The 27567-nt window shown below is 35.2% G+C and overlaps 2 protein-coding genes across 2 annotated transcripts in view; one reads left to right on the top strand and one right to left on the bottom strand.

Moving 5' to 3' along the window:
• The window catches only part of ncf4 (neutrophil cytosolic factor 4), a 90360-nt gene extending 79392 nt beyond the window's left edge, over positions 1-10968 (bottom strand). The window contains exons 1-3 of the mRNA XM_030121594.1: positions 10841-10968; positions 5568-5652; positions 5314-5473 (exon numbers count right to left, since the gene is read on the bottom strand). Coding sequence (XP_029977454.1) covers positions 5314-5473; positions 5568-5652; positions 10841-10872 — 277 coding nt within the window. The 5' untranslated portion in view covers positions 10873-10968. The remainder of the gene's footprint in view (positions 1-5313; positions 5474-5567; positions 5653-10840) is intronic.
• pvalb7 (parvalbumin 7) overlaps positions 1-27567 on the top strand; it is a 108157-nt gene that overhangs the window by 42058 nt on the left and 38532 nt on the right. The gene's annotated exons all lie outside the window — the stretch shown is intronic.

Raw genomic sequence — 27567 nt, forward strand, 5'->3', positions numbered from 1 at the left:
GTTTGGAGTTGACATTATTTATATATTATTATGTTATTATTTTACTGGTCCGGCCCACTTCAGATCAAATTTAGCTGAATGTGGCCCCTGAATTAAAATGAGTTTGACACCCCTGACCTAGATGGTCAGTAAATTATTTTAGGGTAGTTTAGGATATTTAGGGTGTGTGCATCCATTTTCTAACATGTACCTGGTCTACAGTTTCAACATGGCTGCCGTCGAACAGATCGCCTGTTCCCTCGAGGCGTTCATCTGTCCTTCCATCCATCTGTTCTACTCAGAATGTCACTGCCATGTACAGGCTTATTTCCACCTTTACAAGCATCTCATTCTAACAATTTACATTCCATATTATCTAAGAGGATGCCATTCTGTCGGTGCTGCAGATATTCCACAAACGAATTTCAGAGTGCAGCATTTTCAGAGCCAAACTGCACATTATTATGCAGCAACACACGCCTGAAATCTGCTGCAACGACACCCTTTGTACTTCAATAAAACCGACGTTACATCACAGCATTCACACCGAATTAATCTGTCATCAAAACCATGAGGGTCAGACAGTTTCACTTCTGATAACTGACATAACACACTCTTAAAAAGCATGTTCAGATGTGTTTCCAGCCAGCGGAGGAAGCTCTGCCAGCTGTCGCCATAAAACCACTCTGCTGACCTCCATATGCAGAGGAAGCAGCACCCGAAGGTGAAGGTTACAGAGTGACACGGCAGAAAAGATGCAGTATCAAGTACAGTGTTTCCTCTCTATTCAGCTCTCAGCAGAGTCCAAAGCAAAAACACTCATCACTGTGAAACTGGAAACTACAGTCGCCCTGATCGGTCATTTCTACTCGTACGCAATGATTTAATCAGCGTTTATTGTATCCATTGATCATTACAGCTCTTTAGTTTTAGACTTTACAGGTCTCTGGGTTTTGTTTTGATGGTACATGCAGCATATCTACATGTGCAGTGGACCAGTGATGGAAACCCAACTGAAATGACCAGTTTTGGTTAAACAAAAAACTAAATCTGAAGAATTTGTTAAAGACTTGTGTGATAAGAATTAATTTGATCAGGAAAGATAAATTAATAGACACAAGATTAGGTTCAAGTGATCCAAGATAAGGTTATTATTAGTAATAATAACTTTATTTATATGGCACCTTTTAAAACAAAGTTTACAAAGTGCTTTGACAAACAAATAAAGGGCACAACAGCAGGATACAAGATGTAAATAAAATCACTAAAAACACTAAAATAGAAGCAACATAATAGGAGAGATGTGTACAACAATGCAGAAACAAGACACTTCAAATAGATTAAATGAATCGGAATAAGGAGGGCAGGGGTAAAGTAACATGATGCTGTTAAATCACAGCAGAAGTAGAGGCGTGAGATAAAACAACATCATGTATGAGAATATAAACCAACAATCAAACAGGATAAGATTCAAATTAAAAAATTAAAAATTAAAAGGGACAAACATCACATAAAAGCAAGTCTATAAAAGTGTGTTTTAAGAAGTGACTTAAAAGATGCCACTGATTCCGCAAGCCTTATTTCCTCGGGCAGGCCATTCCAAAGTCGAGGGGCCCTGATGGAAAAGGCCCGGTCACCCTTAGATTTAAGCCTCGACTTTGGAACAGCCAGGAGCCCTCTGCCCGAGGATCTAAGGCTACGTGCTGGCTCGTACAGGGTGGGGAAGCAAAATTTACAATGAACATTTAGTTGTTTTTTCTCAGCAGGCACTACGTCAATTGTTTTGAAACCAAACATATATTGATGTCATAATCATACCTAACACTATTATCCATACCTTTTCAGAAACTTTTGCCCATATGAGTAATCAGGAAAGCAAACGTCAAAGAGTGTGTGATTTGCTGAATGCACTCGTCACACCAAAGGAGATTTCAAAAATAATTGGAGTGTCCATAAAGACTGTTTATAATGGAAAGAAGAGAATGACTATGAGCAAAACTATTATGAGAAAGTCTGGAAGTGGAGGAAGCAACAAAAAATGTACCAAAGCTTTTATTAAACCTCTCAAATCCAAAATCCTAAAGGATCCAACCAAATCCATGAGAGAAATGGCAATTGAACTTGTGGTAGACAACAAGACCGTTAGAAATGCAGTAAAATATGATTTGAAGTTAAAATCTTACACAAGAACACCAAAACACTTGTTGACAACAGCAACAAATCCAACTTTAGCAATTTTTGGGAATCATGTTTATGGCCGCCTTCTAGCCCAGATCTAAACCCACTGGATTCTGCTATTTGGGGCGTTTTAGAACATGCTACCAACAGAACATCACACAGCAATGTCGACTTTCTTAAAGATACTATTAAAGAAGAATGGGAGAAGTTGTCACCCCAATATTTGAGGAACACTTGTGCAAGTTTCAGGAAGCGTGTGAAGGCAGTTATTGAGAAAGAAGGAGGACACATAGAATAAAAACATTTTCTATTATGTAAATTTTCTTGTGGCAAATAAATTCTCATGACTTTCAATAAACTAATTGGTCATACACTGTCTTTCAATCCCTGCCTCAAAATATTGTACATTTTGCTTCCCCACCCTGTATACTGAATATGTTCTGGAAAGATTTGATTAATTATAGTTTTGATGATTGTATAATTTGATTATCACTATGGTGTCCATGATGGTTCTATAAATTGTAGACTGTGCTATCAGTAATTTCATGAGCAAACTAGTAGATGACAATGTATCTGTTGATGGTCACGGCGGAAGTGTTTTAAGTGGAACCAAATGTATTGTATCCGAGACATTTATCTTGATACAGCTATACAAAAATACTGTAAAGTTTGTACAATACATGTCTGGTGTTGCCATCTAGTGGCTGAACAGGAAAACCAAATTAAACAATGCAATGTAACACTGTAAAGTTAGCCATCTGACTTTTATTTATTATTATTTTACCCACTGAACTTAGCCACCACTGTAACAGTTGCTCCCCTGACAAATTTGTCAGGAGCCGCCACAAAGAAGTAGTAGTAGTAGTAGTAGTAGTAATAGTAGTAGTAGTAGTGGTAGTAGTAGTAGTGGTAGTAGTGGTAGTAGTAGTGGTAGTAGTAGTAGTGGTAGTAGTAGTAGTAGTAGTAGTAGTAGTAGTAGTAATAGTAGTAGTAGTAGTGGTAGTAGTGGTAGTAGTAGTGGTAGTAGTAGTAGTGGTAGTAGTAGTAGTAGTAGTAGTAGTAGTGGTAGTGGTAGTAGTAGTAGTAGTAGTAGTGGTAGTAGTAGTAGTAATAGTAGTAGTAGTGGTAGTAGTAGTAGTAGTAGTGGTAGTAGTAGTAGTAATAGTAATAGTAGTAGTAGTGGTAGTAGTAGTAGTAATAGTAGTGGTAGTGGTAGTAGTAGTAGTAATAGTAGTGGTAGTAGTAGTAGTAATAGTAATAGTAGTAGTAGTAATAGTAGTAGTAGTGGTAGTAGTAGTAGTAATAGTAGTAGTAGTGGTAGTAGTAGTAGTAGTGGTAGTAGTAGTAGTAATAGTAGTGGTAGTGGTAGTAGTAGTAGTAATAGTAGTGGTAGTAGTAGTAGTAATAGTAATAGTAGTAGTAGTAATAGTAGTAGTAGTGGTAGTAGTAGTAGTAATAGTAGTAGTAGTGGTAGTAGTAGTAGTAATAGTAGTAGTAGTGGTAGTAGTAGTAGTAATAGTAGTGGTAGTAGTAGTAATAGTAGTAGTAGTAGTAGTAATAGTAGTAGTAGTGGTAGTAGTAGTAGTAATAGTAGTAGTAGTGGTAGTAGTAGTAGTAATAGTAGTAGTAGTGGTAGTAGTAGTAGTAATAGTAGTAGTAGTGGTAGTAGTAGTAGTAATAGTAGTAGGGGTTAAAGCTTTTACAAACACCTACATGATTGGTGAATTAAATATAGCAAAATACCTGCTTTTCATTGAAAAATGCAAAGTACAGAAGATAATGAGAAGAAGAAGAGGGAGAAGAAGAAGGAGAAGAAGAAGAAGAAAAGGCAGAAGATGAAGAAGAAGGAGGAGGAGGAGAAGAAAAGGGAGAAGACAAAGAAGAAGGAGGAGGAGAAGAAGAAAAGGGAGATGACAAAGAAGAAGGAGAAGAGGGAGAAGAAGAAGAAAAGGGAGAAGGAGATGAAGGAGAAGAACAAGGAGGAGAAGAAGAAGAGGGAGAAGAAGAAGGAAAAGAAGGAGGAGGAGAGGAAGAAGAGGGAGAAGACGACGGAGAAGAAGAAGCAAAGGGAGAAGGAGATGAAGGAGAAGAACAAGGAGGAGAAGAAGAAGAGGGAGAAGAAGAAGGAGAAGAAGGAGGAGAGGAAGAAGAGGGAGGAGAAGAGGGAGAAGGAGGAGAAGAAGAGGGAGAAGAAGAAGAGGGAGTAGAAGGAGACGAAGAAGAGGGAGAAGGAGAAGAAGGAGAAGGAGAAAAAGAAGAAGGAGAAGAAGAAGAGGGAAGAGAAGAGGGAGAAGGAGAAGAAGACGGAGAAGGAGGAGAAGAAGGAGGAGAAGAAGAAGAGGTAGAAGGAGAAGAAGGAGGAGAAGAAGAAGAGGGAAGAGAAGAGGGAGAAGGAGAAGAAGACGGAGAAGGAGGAGAAGAAGGAGAAGAAGAAGGAGGAGAAGAAGAAGAGGTAGAAGGAGAAGAAGGAGGAGAAGAAGAAGAGGGAAGAGAAGAGGGAGAAGGAGAAGAAGAGGGAGAAGGAGGAGAAGAAGGAGAAGAAGAAGAGGTAGAAGGAGAAGAAGGAGGAGAAGAAGAAGAGGGAAGAGAAGAGGGAGAAGGAGAAGAAGAGGGAGAAGGAGGAGAAGAAGGAGAAGAAGGAGAAGAAGAAGGAGGAGAAGGAGGAGAAGAAGAAGAGGTAGAAGGAGAAGAAGAAGAAGAAGAAGAAGAAGAAGAAGAAGAAGAAGAAGAAGAAGAAGAAGAAGAGGAAGAGGAAGAAGAGGTGATCAATTACCCAGGAAAGGTTAGAAGTGAGAAAAATTCCGCTGGAAGTCTCCACAGAAACAGTTTTGTTTTTTTAAGGGTAAATGAATCAAACAGACAGATGTTAAAGCCTGTTTTTGCAGGAGGACTGTTGGATCAAATAAAACAGTGAACACAAAGCCTGATTTTCTTGCCTCAGTATAACAATGGGACTGCTGTGGACATTCTGACATTTGTAGCACCGTTCACAAGTTCTAAACACTGACTTGAAAATTTGGAAATCAGATATTGTGAAAGTGAAAGATTTCTTCATGTCTGTGAAGGTTGAAAATCCTCATGAAAAGAGCATAAAGCAGCGTCTGTCTGCGCTGGTGAAATGTGACGCCCTGATCCCAGATCTGTGCGCATTCTCACCTGGAAGGGACGGCAGGACGCAGGTGTTTGGACCCGGTTTCTCTCCATTTTCAGGGGAATATTTAGCCTCCAGGATCTGGTGCAGGTTGAAGAATTCTCTGTATCTCCTATAGATCAGATACTTGCTTCCTCCTTTAGTTTTCACCTCAATGACAAACCTCTAAAAAGGAAACAGAGGAACAGAAACATGAGTGACAGACCGACTACTTTTTCCATTCTTTAGCAGGTTTTTATGTTTGGAATGAAAAACGTACAAAGTAGTAAATGAAGCCTTTTTTCTCCTCAATGTCACCGATGTTCGCCGTGACGGGGATGTTGTCAGGCAGCTGATCAAAGTCGCTGTGCAAAAAAAAAAAAAAAAAAAAAAAAAAAAAAAAAAAATTCAGTGGCAAACATGAGGAAAAGTACAGATACAGGTACTAATTCAACCTATTTACAGCAGTGAAAGTGAAAAAGTACAGGCTCTGGAGTGTACTTTGCCTTTGCAGGACATCTGTACTAGTAGTTTTGGTGCAAACTGAGCTTAAAGGGGTCATATTTTAAACCCACTTTTATTAGTCTTCAGTTCATTTATTTGTGTATTTGGACCCTAATAGCTCATAAAGTTTGAATTTGAACCCTCCAGGTGTTGCACAGCTACCTTTATATTCATTTTGGCAAAAATCAAGTTCGATTTCTACAACCGTTTGAATTCTTTCTTAATTTGTTACGTCATAACATTTGCACATATAAGGTAAAGACTTCCGATGAACATTTCTCTGGGTATGTCATAATTGTTTCTAGGAATGTAACGATTTACCATTTTCTTAAACCTTAACTAACAGCCAAACACGTTAAAAGAAAAAATCTGAACAAAAAAAGCTTGACGTAAGCATAAAACAGGCAAATATTGAACAAGAACAACATTCTAGATCATTTGAAATACGGATGTAACGATTAATGATATAAATGATACACTTGGTAAAATTGCAGACAGTATTTTATTTATTTTTTTATTTATTTATTATGAGGATCCCCATTAGCTGATGCAGGACATCAGCTACCCTTCCTGGGGTCCTCCCACCGTTTAAATTCTAATTATCATGATAACTGTTTGATTACTGCACGTTTAGGGGAAAAAACCCTATGTAAAGCTATGCTTTTATGTCAAATAATTGAGTATAGTTTTAATTTATTACAATTTTGATTTTATACCTAATATGTGGAACCAATATTCACTTTTAAAGTCTTTGAAAAGGTTCGTAAAGCATCTTTGTGTTATTTATGCAATAAATTATATACATTTTTCAAATCGGATTTTTTTTATGTGTGTATGTGTGTGTTTTCTGGCCTTTTATGTTGATATAGTAGGTTAAAGTGATAAAAATAATAGGCAGATGAGGAAAAAAAAAAGATGCCAAACATGGGTATAGTAAACATTTCTGTATATAGGATATAAAAGGAAAAATCAAAAGTACTGAAAAACAGCCAATAGGCTCAGACCACAAAGGGTTAATACTTGAATGTTTCTGCAACAGAAAGTGCATTGTGCCTATTATTTTATTTGTTGTTGTTTTTTTATTTTTAATACAATTTGGTTAAATTATTTCACTATGTGTATAAGTACTTTTAGAACATTTTGAGCACAATTTCAATAATACTGCGATAGTAATGATAACTGTGAAAATTTTGGTCACAATAACCGTGATATGAAATTTTCATATTGTTACATCCCTAGTTGTTTCTCAGCAGCAGCGGGTGAAGTCCATACTGAGAATATGCCCAAACTTCGAGCTGATTACCTAAAATGTTCAGTTGTTGGTTGAACAGGACAGAGCAGCACAGCCAATAACCTGGAGGGGGCGGGGCCTGAAGTGGCTCATGTGTATTTAAAGGGCCAGCGCTCAAAATGACCTTTCTGGTGTCATTAATCAGATATAGGGTTGAAGATGGACCTGTGGAGTTTAATAACCCTTTAAGCCTAAAAAGGTCTTTTTTTTTTTTATTTTGACGATAAAAAGGTTAGAAAATATGCTGTGAGTGAGTCCTTTAGCCCATTTTTCCAAAACACTAAGAACTTTTCAAATCTAGCAGGCATTTACAATTCACTGCATGTTATAATTCTGCTAAAATGGCATCTTCTCCAGCTTCTAGTACAGGTGTGTGTGAAATGACTGTAATGACCCAATAAAGCCTACAATGGAAAAACATCTAAATCTTACCAATTGTATCTCTCATTTCTAGAGCTGAAACGATTAATAGACTCAAAGTGATCCAAAAAAAAATCATTCAAACACAATTCTCCTGAATCAAAGCTTTGTTTTCTTCATTTCTCTGCTGTTAAACATTGGTTCCACTGTTGTGTTTCACACGGACACTTATTGTGATGCACACAGAAGCTTCAGTTCAGGAAAACTACAATAGAATGTTTCCCTTCAATCAATTTGAGTCAATTAATCGAATCGTGAATTTTTGCATTCGCTTCAAGCACTTAATCGATTCATCGGTTTCAGCTCTACGCTTTTTTAGTCAAAATATCTCACACTTAAAATAAGACATTATCACCTAAAGAGTAACTTTTCAGTGAGATATAAGAACTTATTTTTAGACAATAGATCTTGAAAATGTTATTTAAATAAATCTTACCAAGATAATTTTCACTTATTCTATTGACAGAATTTTTTTTGCTTAATTCAAGATTTATTTTTTTTATTTTTATTTTTTGCTTAATTCAAGGGGGGAAAAAATCTGCCAATGGAATAGTGAAATTATCCCAGTAAGATTTCTTGAAGGAAGATTTTCAGGATCCATTGTCTAAAAAAAAGAGTTTTTATATCTCACTGAAAAGTTATTCTTTAGGTGATTATGTCTTATTTTAAGTGTGATGAGATATTTTGACTAGAAATTAGAAAAATACAATTGGTAAGATGTAGATTTTTTGCAGTGTATAAAGCCCAAGGTGTCAGGTTTCAGAAACTGTTGGAGTTTTCCCAATTGCACAAACAGTGAAAGAGTTACAGCCATCCAAACTGCATATGCACAGGGTGTGTCAGCGATGACACATCAGGTTTTAAAGAGTTAATTAATGTAGAATTCAGACCCAAGCATTGCATTTACAGTTTATGTAGACCGCAGGGAAATGTTTTACAATGCATAATTCCATTTAAAAAAAGCAAAATATCACTCCTTTAACCTCATGTTATGTTAATACGAAATAAAGATTATAAAACCGTAAACTTCAAATAAAAATAGAAAATACTAAAAGAATATGCAAATTAGTTTTCACCATCAGCGACGGAACTCAAACTATTACAACACCTTTCCGCTGTTATCCAACTCTGTGTTGCGTTGTCTGCTTTGTCTTTTTACATCTTTTGCATAATTTTGTCAGTGAATAAGAACTCAGCTCTTTATTTTGATCTCATGTCATGAAAATAACCCTAAATAAGCATACAAATCACAAAATCAGAGACTAGAGGTGTGTTTCTGCTCTTTGACATCACTCACACATGTTGTCTTTTACATCATTTCCACCTTGTTCAATGTCTTTTATATTGTTTTTGTCACGTTTAATGTTTTGCAGGGTTTCTTTGTTTGTTTTTTTGTCATTTGCATTAAAAGACTGTCTTTTCTGTATATTGTCTCATATATTTGGGTTGAAACCAGTGTTTAATGGAAGGAGATGATGGTTCAAAATACAAATGAGCGTTATTTCCCCTCAAATACTTTAACCCTTTCATGCATACTGGTCACTACAGTGGACAGTTATTCTACAGCTGTTCTCTTGTATATTCATGGATTTTATTGCTTTTAGTTCCATATCAGCCAACACAGTGGACACTTATGCATCATCCCATACACTGGCATTCAGACTATGACTGTAACTTTGCTGTTCTAGGTAAACCTGATCTGCAGTAACATGTTTGAGTGTTAATCAATTGCTTGTTATTACGTCTGTCAGGAGGTATTGTGATCGCTTTGCTTTGTGTGCGTGTTTGTTAGCAAGAAAACTCAAAAAGTTATGGATAGATTTTCAGGAAATTGTCAGGAAATGTTGATACTGGCACAAGGAAGAAATTATTAAATTTTGGGGGTGGGGGGTGGTCCAATCAAAAGGAGGAGTGGACTCACATCATCAGAATGAACAGAAATGAAGGGAAAAAAATGAACAAAATGCAAAAAAAAAAATGACAAAAATTTAATGAACCCAAATAAAGAAAATAATGAACAAAATGCACCAAAATGAAGAAAATATAAAAATTAGAAGAACCCAAATGAAGAAAATAATGAACAAAATGCACACAAATGATGAAAATACAATAAATAAATAAATAAATAAATGAACACAAATAAAGAAAATAATGAACAAAATGCACTAAAATAAAAAAATACAGAAATTAAATGAATACAAATAAAGAAAATAATGAACAAAATGCACTAAAATAAAAAAATACAGAAATTAAATGAATACAAATAAAGGAAATAATGAAAAAATGCACAAAAATGAAGAAAATACAGAAATTAAATGAACACAAATCAAGGAAATAATGAACAAAATGCACTAAAATAAAAAAAAATACAGAAATTAAATGAATACAAATAAAGGAAATAATGAACAAAATACACAAAAATGAAGAAAATACAAATATTGGACAAGATTAAGAAAAAAGAATATAACAAACCAATGAAGATAAATTAAGAAAATAATGAAGAAAATGACCAAAAATGAAGAAAATATTGAACAAAATAAACAAAAATGAATATAAAACAAAATGAAAAAAAAATGAAGAAAACAATGAAGAAAATGCATAAAAATGACAAAAATATAAAAAACAAAATGAAGAAAAATGAAGAAAATAATGAACAATATGTTAAAATGTGAGAAAATATCAGATTGTGAACATTACAAGTGTTTAATTGCGTAGTCTTCCTATAGTATATCATTTTCTGTTGCTGTTAAATACACATTTCTTTACTTCAAAAGTTAAAAAGTATGGTGGACATTTTGTAACGCCATGAAAAATAGGTTCATAAATAAAATATTAAAATAGCCATTGCATTGTTTTTACATGCCTAAAGAGGAATTAAAAACACTCCAGAAAAAAGTCCCAACTAAGGTTCTCATAATTCATGCATGAAAGGGTTAAAAAGAGTACAAACCAGAGATACATGTATTAACATATAGGTCGTACAAGTAAAAAGCTAAAGGAAAATAAAAGTACAGACAACTGAAACACTGTAGAATCTGTATAAAACATGTGTACTTCCCACCTCTTATGAGAATATTTTTAACTAGAAAAAAAAGTTAATGCAGAATGAAACAAACATATTTATGTGTCTTTTTTGAGAAGATCCATGAATACATGTAGCACTGAAGAAAACAAAACCAAAAAATGACAGTATTATATTAGATTGACTTAGTTTTAAATCAGAAACACCGGGGATATTTAGTGACAGATTGTTTGAACCTGTAGACATGTGTAAAGTGGATTAAATCTGAGACACTTGACGAAACTTTTTTTTTTTTTTTTTTTTTTAACTCACTCACCTTTCGTCTCGTAGCTGCTGCGGAAGCGACATGTTTTCGGTTTTATTATTAAATGCAAACAAGAAACAAGAAAGTTGGCGTCGGTTCCAGATGATGAGATGCGTGCACTATCAGACGCACAAACAGTTTTCAGGCGCAACTGTGCGGAAACAGGCGACGGGAAGCGGATGAGGAAGCGCTTGTGTTACTGTACCGGTGTGAGCCGCAGGAGGGGCGGAGACAGGTGTCGAACTACAGCAGGGGTGTCAAAACTCCGGTCCTCCAGGGGCTGGTATCCTGCATGTTTTAGATGTTTCCCTCCTCTATCACAGCTGAAGCCATTCCATCATTATCATCCTTTTTTTTTTTTTTTTTTTTTTAACTTTATTTAAATATTAATGTACAAACTTTGTCAAACATTTAGCATATAACACCATACATACAATACAAGATAATACAGATATAAAAACAAAATACAATCATAAAATCAATATATGCATGAAATACATTTTCAATAATTCATATACAAAAAATAAATAATAAATACATACATACATACATACATACATACATAATTTCTCATCTAAATTTTCATCAAGTGTCAGAGGAAACATTAAATAACTTATCATAACTATCAAGGAATGTCTTTTTTTTTATTATTATTAACAAGGGTTAATGATTTGTGAAGTGAATTAAATTCAATTAAAAAATGAGGAAAGGTTGGTTTGGAGGCTGAGAATTTTTGTTTATGAATAAAATATTTACCCAATAAAATAAAATAAAAATTAACTAAATATTGGAGACATTTGTCCTTATTTTCATAATAACATATAACATCTTTCAGAGAAAAACAGTATGACATGTTAACTTGGGTGAAGATATGAGAACAAAGGTTTGACCAAAATTGTTTTGTGATATTACATTCCAAAAACAAATGGTTTAAAGTTTCATCAGCATGTCCACAAAAAACACAGGAGTTATCCACATCCTTGAATTTTGAAATGAAAGAGTTGACAGAATATATCTTGTGAAGAATTTTGAAATGAATTTCTTTTACTTTGTTATGGATACAGTATTTGTGAGGTAAAAGCCATGCTTTTTCCCAGTCTATGTCCTCGAAATAAGAGAACCAATAAAATTTTCCTCGTGGAGAAAACCTATTTTTCCATCCATCCATTTTCTTCCGCTTATCCGGGGCTGGGTCGCGGGGGTAACAGTCTAAGCAGGGATGCCCAGACTTCCCTCTCCCCAGACACTTCCTCCAGCTCTTCCTATTTTTATGTTGAAAAATTTCCCTCATATGTTTATTGTTACGTATCTTATCTTGTATATTGATACCATTTAAAAGCAACACAGACGTGCCCATCATTCTCATCCTTCTGCAGATGGATGATGAGCTGATGATGAAATGAAGCAGGAGAGATGGAAGAGGGAAACATCTGAAACAGGGGGGTCAAACTCACTTTAGTTCAGGGGCCACATTCAGTTGAATTTGATCTGAAGTGGGCCAAACCAATATAATAATATATAAATACTGTCAACTCCAAACTTTTCTCTATGTTATAGAGTGAAAAAAGTAAAATTACATTATGAAGATGTTTGCATCTACCCAGATAGCAAATATTTTGGCAGTATTATGGCATACATTTGGCATTTTTGGCTTTCTTTTGCATTATGAAAACCTTTAGGCTTAACTGTGGTGTGATTAAGGTTATCCATAATAGATATGGAGGCACCAGCAATATATGGCTGAGTTCTGGCATATGTGTAGTTAACCAAAAGACTGGGCAAAGAGTGGGATCAAGTATAGGGATGGTATGGCATGTTTATGGCAAGACAGAAGATTGACTAAAGAGCGGCAACATCTTATTCCATATATGGATGTGTTTTGGTTGTGTTTTGGCATATTTCTGTAAAACCAAAACACTGCGCAAACAGCAGGAATTTCTACCCAGAAGAAAACCCCACTTCATTTTAAAAGCATGATCAACACACATTTTGGGTGAATTTTGGTCTCTTTTTGGCATCTCTTTGGGTCAGTTTTGGCTACTTTTTGGCTGGATTATGGGAATTCAGGGCTTTTCTGGGACAATTATGGCTATAGTTTGGAAGTCCGCAATTAGATTTGGGTGAATTTTGGCTTCCTTCTGGTTTGATGGCCTATTTTGGGCCATTTAGGGCCCATACATCTGCCCAGAACTTTGCCAAATGGCATGCCAGTTTAGGGCCAGATTTAAGCCATAATGATTTTGCTATCTGGGTACCAACTATCCCCTCAAACAATGTGAATAATATGAACAAACTGGAAAAAAAAATGTGCAATTTTAACAACATTATGCTTCAGTTTATCATTTACACATATACATTATAACTTACAGATCACAGTGGATCTACAAATACACAAAACATTTAATAACAGGTGGAATATTATTAAAATTGCACTTACTTCTCTTAAGACATTTCAGGTTGTTGTTATTTGTTCAGGTTATTCAGATGTTTTTGCAATATTATACTTTGGTTTAGTGCAAATACATGAAAACATTTACATTTACAAAGAGATACTTTTGGAGTTGTGAGTATTTATAGGGTGAGTATGTGAGTATTTATAGTGTAATTTTTGCATTTCACAAATTCATCCCAAGGGCCAGACTGGACTCTTTGGTGGGCCAGATTTGGCCCCTGGACCACATGTTTGACACCAGTGATCGAAAACATGCAGGATACCGGAGTTTGACACCCCTGAACTACAGGGACATTCCAGACTGTTTTTTTTTTTTTTTTTAATATGAAGAATGGATTTATTATTCAACAATAAAACATACAAAAAACATGAATATAACAACAATATACAGAACATCAGACATTCCAAGACACTATAATCATAAACTACTAATAATAAGACATAGGAACTACAAGAATAAATTAATTAATAAAACAAAAAAGACAAAATATAAATAACTTAATAAATTAAAGAAAACATTCCAGATTGTTAGAATATTACTATGGAAGAAAATCAGTGTCATAATGATCTGGGTTTAAAACCACAAATTCAGATACTAGAGTTCAATTTGTATTTTTGTCAACAAGAAGGAGGGACAAGAGGAAAATACCATTTTAGGGTGTGATTCAGATCTATTCATTATTTTTGAATAATACTTTGGATGTATTTTCTGACAACTATACTCACATTTTGTCTCAGGACAAGTAGAATTTACACAGCAAGTGCACGTGGTAGTATTTTGCTGATGGATTATTGGAAATTTTATGGATGGGAAAGAAAATTATGTAAGAAAATCGATGTCATAAGAACCTAAATGTAAATTAATTTGGAATTTAATGCCACAAATTCAAGAATTCAAGTTGAGTTTATTTAACCCTTTCATGCATGAATTATGAGAACCTTAATGAAGATTGTTTTTTTTCCTGAGTGTTATTATTCCTCTTTAGGCATGAAAAAACAATGTGATTGATTTATTTTTTTTTTTTATGAACCTATTTTTCATGGAGTTACAAAAATGTCCACTCAGCTGGACACCATGCATGTAATTTTTGAAGCAAAGAAACATGTATTTATTGATATACTGTATGAAAACTATGAAATAAATGTTTTTTTAATGTTGCTAACCCGATGTTTTCTCACATTTTAACATACTATAATAGTAATTATCACTCACTCAAATAATATGCAAAAAACAACAAAACACAACAATGTAAAAAAAAAAAAAAAAAATACCCTGTTAATTGCAGTCTAATAACAATTAGCATTTGATTTACACTCAAATATGTTGCCGCAGATCAGGTTTATCAAGAACAGGAATGTTACAGTAATGGTATGAATTGCAGTGTATTATTGGATGGTGCATAAGTATCCATTGTGTTGGTTGATATGCAAGTAAAACAACAAAATCCATTAATATACAAGAGACCAGCTGTAGAATAACTGTCCACTGTAGTGACCACTGTGCATGAAAGGGTTAAAATGCTAATAACCAGATGGCTTGAAATTTGACAGAAATTTGACAGAAAAATGACAGAAATTTGAGTAAGAAAATTCAGACTGAAAATGATAATGATTGTATTTAAACTTTATTTTGAACATAAGTAGGAATAAAATATAAAGGTGAATAAAAGGCAAAAAGAAATTGCAAATTTAAACGCAGCACTCCAGAATATTGAGGGCAATAATTTAATCAAATAAGACAAAAAGTCACACAATGTACAACTCTTTCATTATTAAAGCAGTGTATGACTTTCATCACTAATTTTTCTTCAAATGTGTAAAACCCCAGTGTTAGCCTTATTATCACTAATACATTAATATAATATAATATAATATAATATAATATAATATAATATAATATAATATAATATAATATAATATTATATAATATTATATTATATTATAATCTTTTCATGCTTCCACATCTTAATCACGTCCATCACGTTGAACTTCGAAGATGACTACAAATGTATGGAGTACAAATGTATAGTACTTATTTTGTTTGTATATTTATTTTTATTATATTGGGCTGTTGTATATGTCCCATATATATATATGTATTTGTGTGTGTGTGTGTGTGTGTGTATGTGAATGGTGTAAGATTAATGTAAATAATTAAAATTGAAATATAATGTAGAGGACACCCCAGGAAAAATAGCAACTGATGATTCAGTTGCTAATGGGGATCTTAATAAATGAAATGAAATGACTCCATCACAAACAGTCTGTTTGTTTACATACCAAACCGAAACGTTCTTCAGGCCTTTTCAGAAATGTTGTCGCGGAGTACATTGTGGGAATGGGAGTTCCATGCAGCCGCAATAGCAACAAATATGGAGACAACAAGCAATGAAACTGTGTCCACTGCCGGGTCTGAAGAAATGGAAAGAATTAACATTTTTACACAGAGATCCTGGAAAAAAGGTGAGATGGTGGTCCCATCTTTTTTCCACCATTGACTGATTTCCACAGCCAAGACAAAGGAGTAACAGAGGTGAGACAGGCTGGACTTTTACACAGTGGACCTGCGTTCTGGAATCAAAGAAGCGGTGACGCAGCACAGCGTATAGTGTGACGTATAACTTATGTGTTTGAAATACCCCGAGCGTAGCGATGTTGCTAATCGCTCCAGAGTCCACAGTATTTCACCATTCCACAAATGTTAGCATGGATAGAGTCTTCCGCCCGAAGTGACAACATCTTGTGGAGCTCGGGGTCTGGTTGTGTTGATAATAATAATAATAATAATAATAATAATAATAATAATAATAATAATGGATTCGATTTCTGTAGCGCTTTTCAAGGCACCCAAAGCCCTTGTACATTATTGATCCATTATTCATTCGCTCTCACATTCGCACTCTGGTGGATATATTTGTTTGCTGTACACAGCCTGCATTCATTTTTAAATCCCCCCGGCACAGGGATCACACACCAAGGTAATAAAAGTTTTGGATTTTTCATTATAGTTTAGTTTTATTTAGTTTTGACTTTTTTTCTCAAATTCAGTTAGTTTTAATTTGTTTTTAGAGCAGGTTTGCTAGTTTTTATTTGTTTTCATTTTTTTTTCTAAATGCTTAGTTTTAGTTTAGTTTTTTCATATCTTTTATTCACATAAATCCCACACAGGACTCCGTTGCTTTCTCCCAACTTTAGTCTTCATCTTCCAGGTAGAGTGGGGACGAGAAGACGAGTCTAAACCGCAAGTGATGAGAAGTGACGGACCATGAAGTGTCGTATGGTGCTGCTAGCTGAAACTGCTCGAGTGAAATATCGATTTCATATCAATCCGACATTGACAAAGACAAAAACGAAGGGAATTTTATCGGTAATTTTTATACATTTTAGTTAGTTTTGTAAGCACACAATACAGTTTCAGTTATCGTTTTTTTCTTTTAATTATAGTTTTTATTTATTTCAGTTAACGAAAATGTTTTTACAATTCTAGTTGTCATCATTTCCTTAGTTTTTGTTAACGATAATAACCTTGTCACACACGGCATCAAAACAACACCTTGGCTGCGGAATGAGAGATGTTCCTTTTACATAGCATTCCAGAATCATGATTCCACCTTTATCACGGCTCTGTTACTACCTCCAGAGGCGTTCCAGAGTCGTGATAAAGATGGAATCAAATAATGCCACCATTTCGTTTACACAGACATTGTTCTGGAATAAAGGCAAAATATTCCCGTAACAGAAGTGCTGTGTAAAAGGTGCTACTGTAAGTCAACTGTCATCTATAATAAGAGGTGTGTGATTGTGAAAAACAATACTTAGACATCAGTTTCATGGCATTTTCAGAATATGTTATTATGTAGACTTATCATACACGCCTTGCCCTCACCGCTCACTCACTCACTCCTTATTTATTTATTTATTTATTAGGGACAATGCATATTAATGAACATCTACAACAATTGTAACTGTAAATATGACAGATTGTTGCAGCAGTGCTAATTTCCATCTGTAGTTCCCGGGCAGGTGACAAGAAAGACAGGTGACAAAAAGGTAAAACATCATAAAAACACAGAACAACAGAGTGAGAACAATCTACTGATGGTCACAGGCTTGGTTTTCCTTCATCCAGTGTTTAAGTTGTGATTTGAAGGAGGCATATGACTGTACTTACTTACAGTACGTGTTTGTTTTTAGAGAGAAGTTCAGTGTACGTCTAGAGGTAAGAGTACTTTAGGTATCAGCTTCGAGGCTTCTGCATCAGTTTCACTTTCTAGCCATGGTCGTCACCCTTTGCTTTAAACTCATTTTTGCATTTTCTCCACCTGCACAAAATTGTAAATGAGTTCTGAGAAGCAGATATTTATAGACTCCTGGAATTTGCAGGAAACCCTGAGATCCCCAAACACTTCTCAGTCTGAGTCCCATCACTGATGACTGTTTACAGAATTCCTGTTTTAGTACAGTATGAGTAGAGTTCACAGTTCCACAGTGTGGAGACAGCCAGTGGTGTTTCACTGTGATAAACATCAATAAGTCACTCCTACTCTCAATTTGACTGATTAGTGTAAATACTGCGAACAAACACGAAGGCTGTTGAAGAGTGGCAGCCTCTTCTTCAAACCTCCCACACACCATCACACAATGGACGATCTAAACCACACGAACAAAAAGCACAGGATCACCCCAGTTTCTATTTAAAATTTTACACTCACACAGTCCCAGGGACAGTCATGAATACTGGCTCGTACATTCACAAATGTTAATTTATCAAATGAGTGATTCAGGGTAAACTTCATTATAAAGTGTGAGTATAACATGAACAAATCTGAAGCAACAGTTGAAGAATAAAAATAGGACAATGGCCCTTTAGCTCACAGGCACGTTCTATCAAGACTCAATAACAAGTTGAGTTTATAAGGTTGTCAGGTTCTGTTCTGTGTTACAGTCCTGTGGTCTGGATGCAGGAGATCAACCTCCCAATTAGGGATGGGAATCGATAATAATTTAACAATTCCATTATTGATTTTGTTTATCGATCCAATTCCTCATCGATTCTCTTATCGATTCTCATTGGGTGAGAGAATAAAAGAGTACAAACGGGTGTGTTTGCATTAACTGTCTTTTATATTTACATCTGCACAGAAAATATAACATATACAAGATGTACATATAATAATAACAGATGACGCTGGGCCCGGTTTTGGGGGTGGGGGGTGTCGTACAGTGAAAGTGAAACTAAAGACGCTTTACTAATTCCTCTATTGTCGCATTTCCACTATGTGGAACTGGTTCAACATGGCCTGTCTCCCATTGTTGTGCACCTCATTTCCTTTCCACTACCTTCGGAAACTTGTATTTGAGGGGGTACGATGTTTGTTGCCCGTGCCAGAACTGGAACTGGGCCCAGATGACGGCCTGGTGTTCACTCTGCCGCTACATTCACAAGTGTCACTAAGTAGAGTATCAAATACATGACATTCCTGTAAATGAATCACATGCTGTGGACAAATGTTTGAGTATACAGGAGGGATTCCACCCTTTTGAAGAAATGGAAGCTTTGACAGTGCTCCATTGGACCTGGTGTCGTCTTTTTAGACCGTTTCAGCCTCAACACCATGTTGGCTATGTTCTGACCAAAACAATGCAGCATACGCGTGACGTCATCGCGCATGAGCAACGAAGGCAGAATCGATAAGCAGAATCATTAAGCAGGCAGGGAAACGACTCCAAGGAATCGAGCTACTGGGATCCGGTTCTCAAAAAGAACCAGTTCTTGATTCCCATCCCTACTCCCAATAGAAGTGGGTGGTCCTTTCAGTGGAGGAGAACTCAACTAATTCAAAGTCCATATATGACTTCCTATCAGTGCTCTATTGATATCGCTAAGAAATTCCATGTTATAAGCCATTAAAAATATGGCCCATTATAAGTAAAGGCAAATTTGTTATGTTTCAAAAATTCAAAAATCTAAATTTCTCAAAACTGAAAAAAAAAAAATTCTAAATATTCCCCCAAAGAAGATACAGAACATTTTTTAAATGAATCTGACCAGTAGTTTTGGAGAAGAAGACTGATGAAGTCTAGACATTGGTGACCTTGAGTTTGACCATTTGAGGTTGCTCAAGGTCAAAGGTCATGAGAATGAAAGTCTATATATGACTGCCTATCAGTGCTCAATAGTAACTATGTTGATATCTCTAAACATTTCCATGTTGTAAGCCATTAAAATATGGCCCATTATAAGTAAAGGCAAATTCAAAAAAATAAATAAATAAATGAATAAAAAATGCAAAAATAAAAATTTACCAAAACTGTGAACAAAGAAGAAATTGCTAACAATGATGAAGATGACAACAGACACAGAATCTTCACAATAGCTCATGACTTATCAACCAATGACCAAAAATCTGAAACATAATGAACATACAGAGGTGGTATTATTGAGATAATGAGAATGAGAAGGTCAATAAAAAACGTAACGTGCTGCACTCTTTTAATCCCCCTCGGCCCAATACAGTGTAAGATTCCATTGAAAGTTACTGCCCTGTAATTTACATCTGATTGTCTTTGTGTAAAACTTATTAGATACATATTTATATTTGAAAATACTTGGATACTGTAACTGTACAGGGCTTTTTCAAGCAAACATGTCTACATTTGATGCCATTTGACCTTGGAAAAGTAGGTCAAGGTCACCTATTTCCAAAAGGTTTCTGCTCCATGCCAACACGCATCCACAGTAGAAATTTGGTGCAGATATCTCAATGCATTCTTCAGATAATGCGATTACGTTGTTGAATGAACGGATGGACAGACAGATGACAAAATGATTACAATACTCCTTTGGGCATTTCTGACCGAGGGGTAAAAACTGATATTATGAGAACACAAGGTCTGGAAAAACCAACACAGGCTTTGACTTTAGTCTTACTTTGACTCGATCGCCCCGAAAAATATTTGAGTCATGCAAAATCTGTTGACTTTAGCCTCTTTATCATCAAAGTTGCAGAAAATGTATTCAGATTCGGGTGATAATGTTTGGAGGTGCAGAACAAAAAAGCCTGCTCTACACCTCCAGCCCAGTAAGGGTTGTTTTGATATATATAGCAAATTAAAACTGTCCAAAAAAATGTCGGTACAGTATGAAAAAATATTAAGATATGTTCTGAAGGACTTGTTTTATCGTAGATCATAAAAGGTTAAAAAGACATGGAGCTCACCGCATTAGACATACAATACAAAACATTTAAAATAAACATCTATATATAAGTTAGAGCCGATTAACAATAGAAAACTGAATCGTAGAGACCAAAAAAATGCTTAGATCTGATAAAATGCAGAGTATAACAACTGAGATACTTCTATTTAGTAATTTTTTTATCTTCAGCTAGCTCAGTCATGGACTAAACTGATACTAAAAACTATTTTTTTTATTGACTATTCAGAATAAAAATAAATAAATAAATAGATAGATAAATAATAAATGTATGTATGTATAATGTATAATAATTATCATAGTAATAGTAATAAGAAGTTATATGCGACATGGTTTATGCAGCTTAGTTTGTGCATCATCTTGACTTTACTTTGGCTACGTTCAGACAGCAGGTCTTAATGCACAATTTGGATTTTTTGGTGAAATCCGATTTTTTTGGTGTGCTCGTTCATATTACACATTAAATGCGACTTCTACCAGTTTTGTGTATGAACTGAATGTGACCCTGAAGTGGCGCGCATGCACAAAAGACGTCCTGACGTAATAGGTGACCACGCAGGTGCGCAATGTGTTTACGAAATTAACACCCCTGGAACGCAGAATTGTAATGTTTGTCGCATTTCAGTGACGTAAAGGTCAGATAAATGTGACCTGGCCGATCAGAATGAAGTCCCATTGCAAAATATCGGCTTGGATTTAGGACCACATATGAAAGAGGCCTGGGTCGGACTTGAAAAAATCCAATTTGTGCTGTTCAAATTGTCTTTACCAGATCGGATACAGGTCACACATGGGCAAAAAAATTCGGATTTGGAACACATTTGCCTGGAGTCTGAATGTAGCTTAACATCAGGGAATTATTTTTTTTTATGTTAAGCTGTGTTACTTTAGAATAAGGTGTAAAATGTCTCTGTGTTTTCTGTGTCATTTTGTCATACTTTACATATTCCAAACATCTAAGGTTCTTCTGACGTTCTTTCTTTTGTCTCGCCCTTCCACTCACACAATGTTAAAAGCAAACATTCTCCAAATCTCAAACATACCTAAACAAACACACGCCCTCGCCGATATATGTCGCCCTGCAATGTTGACCTCTCACTGCTCAACACTCAAACAAACACAGACGAGGACTTGTGATTGCAGAAACCCAGAAGAAAATACTAAAACAAGGTTCAAGCACATCCATGGAACATTAGATATGAACTGATAAAAGTTTAAAACACTAGATGTCAGTAAAGTTGTTGCTCTGTTGGAAAAGTGTGTGTATGAAAGATTAAAGCACAGTGTATTCAAGATTATTATCATTTGTACAGTAAAGAAACCGGTTTCCCTTTACAATGAAAATCTTACTTTGCCATCCACACTGAATTAAGAGATTTAAGATGTATAAAAATAGAATCATTTAACCAGGAAGTTAAAACAAACAAAACAAAGTGGCATTTAACCCATTTGTGTTAGTTCCCAAATTAATATTTCTCACTTTATAACTTTTCTTAACTGATTTTTCACCATTTATCATGGCATTATCCTCTCCATTTGGCATTTTTTTCAGTGAAAATCAGGTATTTATTTTACTGATCATCATGCTGAGATTACATTTGAGGATTATCATACCAAAAGCAGTGAAAACTCTAGGAAAATGTGACTTTTTCAATAAAATCTATCATTAACTGTACATAAAACAAGTGCGTCCATCCACTGTCATTGATCCAAATCCATGGGTTTTAACTGGTGAATCAATGTTGTAGAAGATGACAGTGTTTCCACGGTAACTACGAAGCCTCTGAACATTCAAATGGGTCATATCTGACGACCATGAAAAGATGGCAAACTGTATTTTACAACAATTATTTACGTGTACTGATAGAATTAGTGGATCAACAGGAATTAAACAGTTAGGTCAGTAGATGCCTTTGGTCACTGGTGGATATTTGGGGCTTTATGGGTTAAGAATGTTACGCAAAAGACAATGAGTGTAAAAATATAACAAATATAAAAAATAGATATATTTACATGAATGTGCAATATTTGAGTAATTGTGGAAACTGTCACAGATATTTTGTATGTAACATGTGCTAAATAAGATTTTAAATGTGCAAGACAGAGATGACCAGTGCAATGTATGTGCAATTATTGAGTATGAATTGTCGAATCTAAAGTGGTGTCAGGCACAACAAACCCCGCCCCTCACACATATTGTAGCTTATTTTGGCATCGATCAGCTCTTTCATCCATATTCAATATTTGTTAAATATAAAAATTAAATGTGCCAAGTTTGAACTGAATTGAAACAAAATTGATATTTTTTTTAGATATTTGAAATTTCGCTCATTAAAAGTAAATGGGAGAAGAAAAAAGATTTAAAATTTAAAAAGAAAAATTCAAAAACAAGCAGTCACTTAGATATTTTTGTAGAGTGGTGTCTAAAATGAATCTATATATCGCTGCAAAGTTTTATGTAAATTGAGTTAAATTAACATTTTTAAAGTGATTTGAAATTGTGCTCATTATAAGTAAATGGGGGAAAAAAAAGACTTTAAAAATTCGTAAAAAAATTTCAACTTTGACCTGCTTTTCCTAAAATGTAATTGCATCTATTGTGGGTCACTGGCAATCTATAAACCCAGTTTGGTATGAATTCAACCAATAGTTTTGCTGCTAGAGTGTCAAAAAACAAAGAAACAAACCAAACGAAAAACAATACCCCTTTCCCCCTCTTCAGCGGGCGGGGTAATTAGACAAAACTGATGGTGTATAAAATCAGTTTGTGACTCAGAACACTTAAAAATCCTGCTGAGATCACCAAGTCAGAGCTGTAACATACTGTTTGCTTGGTAAATACAACTAGAATCAGAGTAGTGTCCCCACGCCCTGACTAACAAACGTAAAAAGATAAAAGCGTTAAGGAATGTGAGGGATTAACCGCTTCACTGAACCAAATAAGGTGTGTTTACTGTCTGTCTGACTTTGACTTTATGTGTTCATATGTGTTTGTCAGGTTCAGACACTTTTAACAGTGGATGTAAATTAACCCTTAAAGACCTGAACAGCCTCCGGTGGCCAAAAGCATCTACTGATCTAAACTGCTTATTATCTTTTGATTCGCTAATCCTATCACTACATGTAAATAATTGTTGTAAAATACAGTTTATCATCTTTTCATGGTCATCAGATATGACCCATTTGGACGTTCAGAGGCTCCGTAGTAAACATGGAAAAACTGTCATCTTCTGCTAAATTCAATCACCAGTAAAACCCATGGAGTTTAATAAGTGAAAGTGGATGGAGACACTAGGTTTATGTTCAATTATTGATACATTTTGCTGATAAAATCACAGTCACTGTTTTTTTTTTTTTTTTTTTTCAGTTTTGATATACAAAGTTTCAAATCTACGGAGCTTTAATGAACATGTACATCATCAGTGAATTAAATTTAAGAATATATCAGATTTTTACTGAAAAAATGCAACATGTAGAGGATAATATTATGATAAATGATGATAAATCACTTAGGAAAGATTAGATGTGATGATAAAAATGCATTTGGAAGCAGCTACAATAATAGTTCTGGGTCTTTAGGGGAAGTGGACTCTGTCTGTGTGTCTCAGGCATCACACAAAATCCGGAAAGACTTGGCTGCTGCAGTTTGGAAGACTTCTGTAGTTTTGGCCAAGGAAGTGACTAGTGAAAACTATAAGCTGACTGGACCAATATTTTGGGAGATATCAGTAATTTTGGAATACAATGGCTTTTCAAGGGCCAATCACGTTGCTATGTCCAGAATCATAGAATCATCATTGAAGTGGGTTACCTAGCAACAGATAAACAATAAAACAATAAAAAAAAGAAAAATAAAGAAAAAAATAACACACACACATACACACATACACACACACACACACACACACACACATATATATATATATATATATATATATATATATATATATATATATACTCACACACACTCACACACACAAACTTGTAAATACCCCTTTCTTTGCACCCGTCTTTGTTTTGCTTAATGTCTATGTCTTATGAATTCTCTGTCGTTTGTTTGTTTGTTTATTTGTCTTTGTTAACCCTGTCACAATATTTTGTCGAGCACTAAATAAAATTAAAAACAAAAAAACAATAGTATACATTACTATAGTATACATTTTATTAACTCTTAATCAGCCCTGAGCATTGTAAAGAGGACTTGATAATAATATTTATCTTGTTGTTATTGTTATTTTTGTTGTGTTATTTTTTTCTGTTTTTATTTTTCTCTTCTTTTGGGGTTTAATAGGTTTGGAACAGTGGCAGCTGCTTGTCTTTCAGAGAGGGGAAGCTCATTGTCAGCTTACATTAAAAAAAAAAGTCAAGTTATTTAAACATAAATTCGGCCCTCCGTTCCTTTTTAAGAAAATGGTCAGTGACCTTATCGTACCAACTAAACAAGAAAACGTTGAAATTATGTTAAATTGAAACAAGGAAGTACAATGAGTGTGTTTTATTTACAGTGCAAGAAATGAACAAGTAATTTCGTAGTGGTTTCTCTCTTGATTTCACAGCAGAATGTGCGACGGTATTAAACTGAACTGTGTCAGTGAAGGAGTAGATCTCAAAATAGCTGTCAATCAAATGGGATTCAGCCTTTTGACTGATCCTCCAATCAGCACGTGGAATCTCAGCGTCCAGCCCAGCCGAGCTCCGCCCACAGCTCCATTCACCCCCAGAGACGCTGAGCGTCCGGGGGCGGGACAACATTGTGGCATTTATCCAATTACCGTCCAGTTTTGAGGCAATGAAAAAAACTGTTCCACTCAGTCCCATTGAAGTGCATGGACGCTGAGCGTCTACGGACAAATGCACTGAGCAGAGATCGAATGAGAAAACAGTGCAATGGGAATGTATGAGAAGTGAACAACATCAAGTCTGATGATTTGTGATAAAGCTGATTCTGAACGAACTCACCTGTGAGATGAATGTGTTCTAACACATTTGTAGTCAATGAAATGTCAACACAACCGTACATATTTAACCGTTTAATTTTCGCAATTTTAGGGGAAGCTGAGCTTCCCTTGCAGTCTATGAGAAATCACCTTTGGTTTGTTGTATAATTTGTTACTTTTTTTATATTGTGTCTGTGTGGTTCCTTATGTATGAGCACATGTTTATGTAAATGTATAATTTAAAATAATTAAAAAATAATAATAATTCAATGAATTTCCCCTTGGGGATTAATAAAGTAAATCTATCTATCTATCTATCTATCTATCTATCTATCTATCTATCTATCTATCTAGAAAATAAAGAATGTAAAGGGATGAATTGGAGCAGGGGTAAGTTTACTGCACCGATATTTGTACCACATCTAGAATCTGTGGTTCTAGATGCGCTCGTACAATTATAAAGGGTACTTATACCTAAAATAAAAGCTCAATAGACAGATAGACGTGGCAGTGTGATTATTTCCCTCTGATTGTTGTAAAATCTTAGTAAAATGAGTGCACACACAGTGTGAAGGTGTGTAGAGGAGTGTGTGACAGACTGAATGAGTGTGGAGTACATATTGACTCCATTTCTATTTTCATGTAGCCTGAGATGGATCCTTTGAAATGCTGCTCGTATGACACACCATCGCCAGCCATGAATTGCAGAAACATTTTTCAAGGGTGTATTTATCTTCAAGGTCAGACCAGCTGCTGGAGTCTGTTGTAAGCGTTTGTTTGTGTGTATGTGTGGTTGCACCAGAGAATCTGTGGATTGTGAATGTGTATATATGTAGAAGAAGGTGTGTGGTAACTGTGGACAGTGTTGGTATATAGTTTATTACACGCAGGCCTTGGAATATCACTCTGAAACAGTAGGACACTGTAAAAAGTCTCCTGATGAAATATAATAAGTCATTAAGTTGACTGACACACACACAGAGACAGAGACACAGAAACACAAGACGTGAGACTGACAGAAAGTCTCAGCAAATACACAGCTTGTGTTTTTGTTGACAGCTGGTTACCATAGAGATATTAGAAGAGGAAGGGATGAAACCGAGTGAGGAGGGATTCGCCAAATATTGACTCTTTACATTCACGGAGAGGTCAGTGGGAATAAAAAACTAGTTCCCAGGTCCAACCTGAACTGTGATCCGACGCCTCAGGTCCTTTTCATACTCAGCAGTCCGGTCGCCTCAGTTCAGTGGGCGTTGCAACATTCAGCTGGTCTGAGTTGGATCCACACCCTACTTTGTGGAACGAACCAAACCTTTTAGCTTTAGATTAGACAGACAGACGAGCCCAAAGTATCAGTAGGAAGAAATGAAGGTCCCAGTGGGAGCACAACATTGTATGTACACATATATGCACCTGTTTGCACTGGCTTTAATCCAAGTGGGGGACTTTTATTTGTGTCTTTTTCTGGTTGTGTTTTTAGATGCTACTTATCCTATTACTGTGTATCCATTTTTTAAAATCAGTTTTAGTATATTTTGTATTTATTCTTATTTTACTAGTTGTAGTTGATCTTGCATTTGAATCTGCAGATTTGAACAGCACTTTGGGCACTTTGTGTTGTTTTAAATGTATTATATAAAAAAAACTTGACCTTGACCTATACAATGAATGACAAGACAAATAGAAAAATGATAAAAACAACAACTATAATAACAGGCAAAGGCACATTGAAAATACTAGTAGTAATAAATACTTAAAGTAGTAAGAATAAATCATTTCATATTTTGAATAAAATATTCCCCTCCTCGCCTGTGGTGGCGCTGCATCAAGAATTACTGATGAAATATAATTTTACTTTAGATATTGAAGTTTTTGGAAGAATTGTTTTAGTATTAAGTAGTTATTGTTTTAAAATACTGTTACCTCCGCCAAGGAGGTTATGTTTTTGCCGGCGCTGGTTTGTCTGTCTGTTTGTTTGTCTGTCCGTGTGCAAGATAACTCAAAAAGTTATGGATGGATTTGGATTAAAATTTCAGGAAATGTTGATACTGGCACAAGGAACAAATGATTAAATTTTGGTGGTGATCGGGGGGGAGCACTGATCTGCCTTGGGCGGAGGTCTGTGCTCTCCGAG

The sequence above is a fragment of the Sphaeramia orbicularis genome, chromosome 1, assembly GCF_902148855.1.
Source record: "Sphaeramia orbicularis chromosome 1, fSphaOr1.1, whole genome shotgun sequence".
Lineage (NCBI taxonomy): Eukaryota > Metazoa > Chordata > Actinopteri > Kurtiformes > Apogonidae > Sphaeramia > Sphaeramia orbicularis.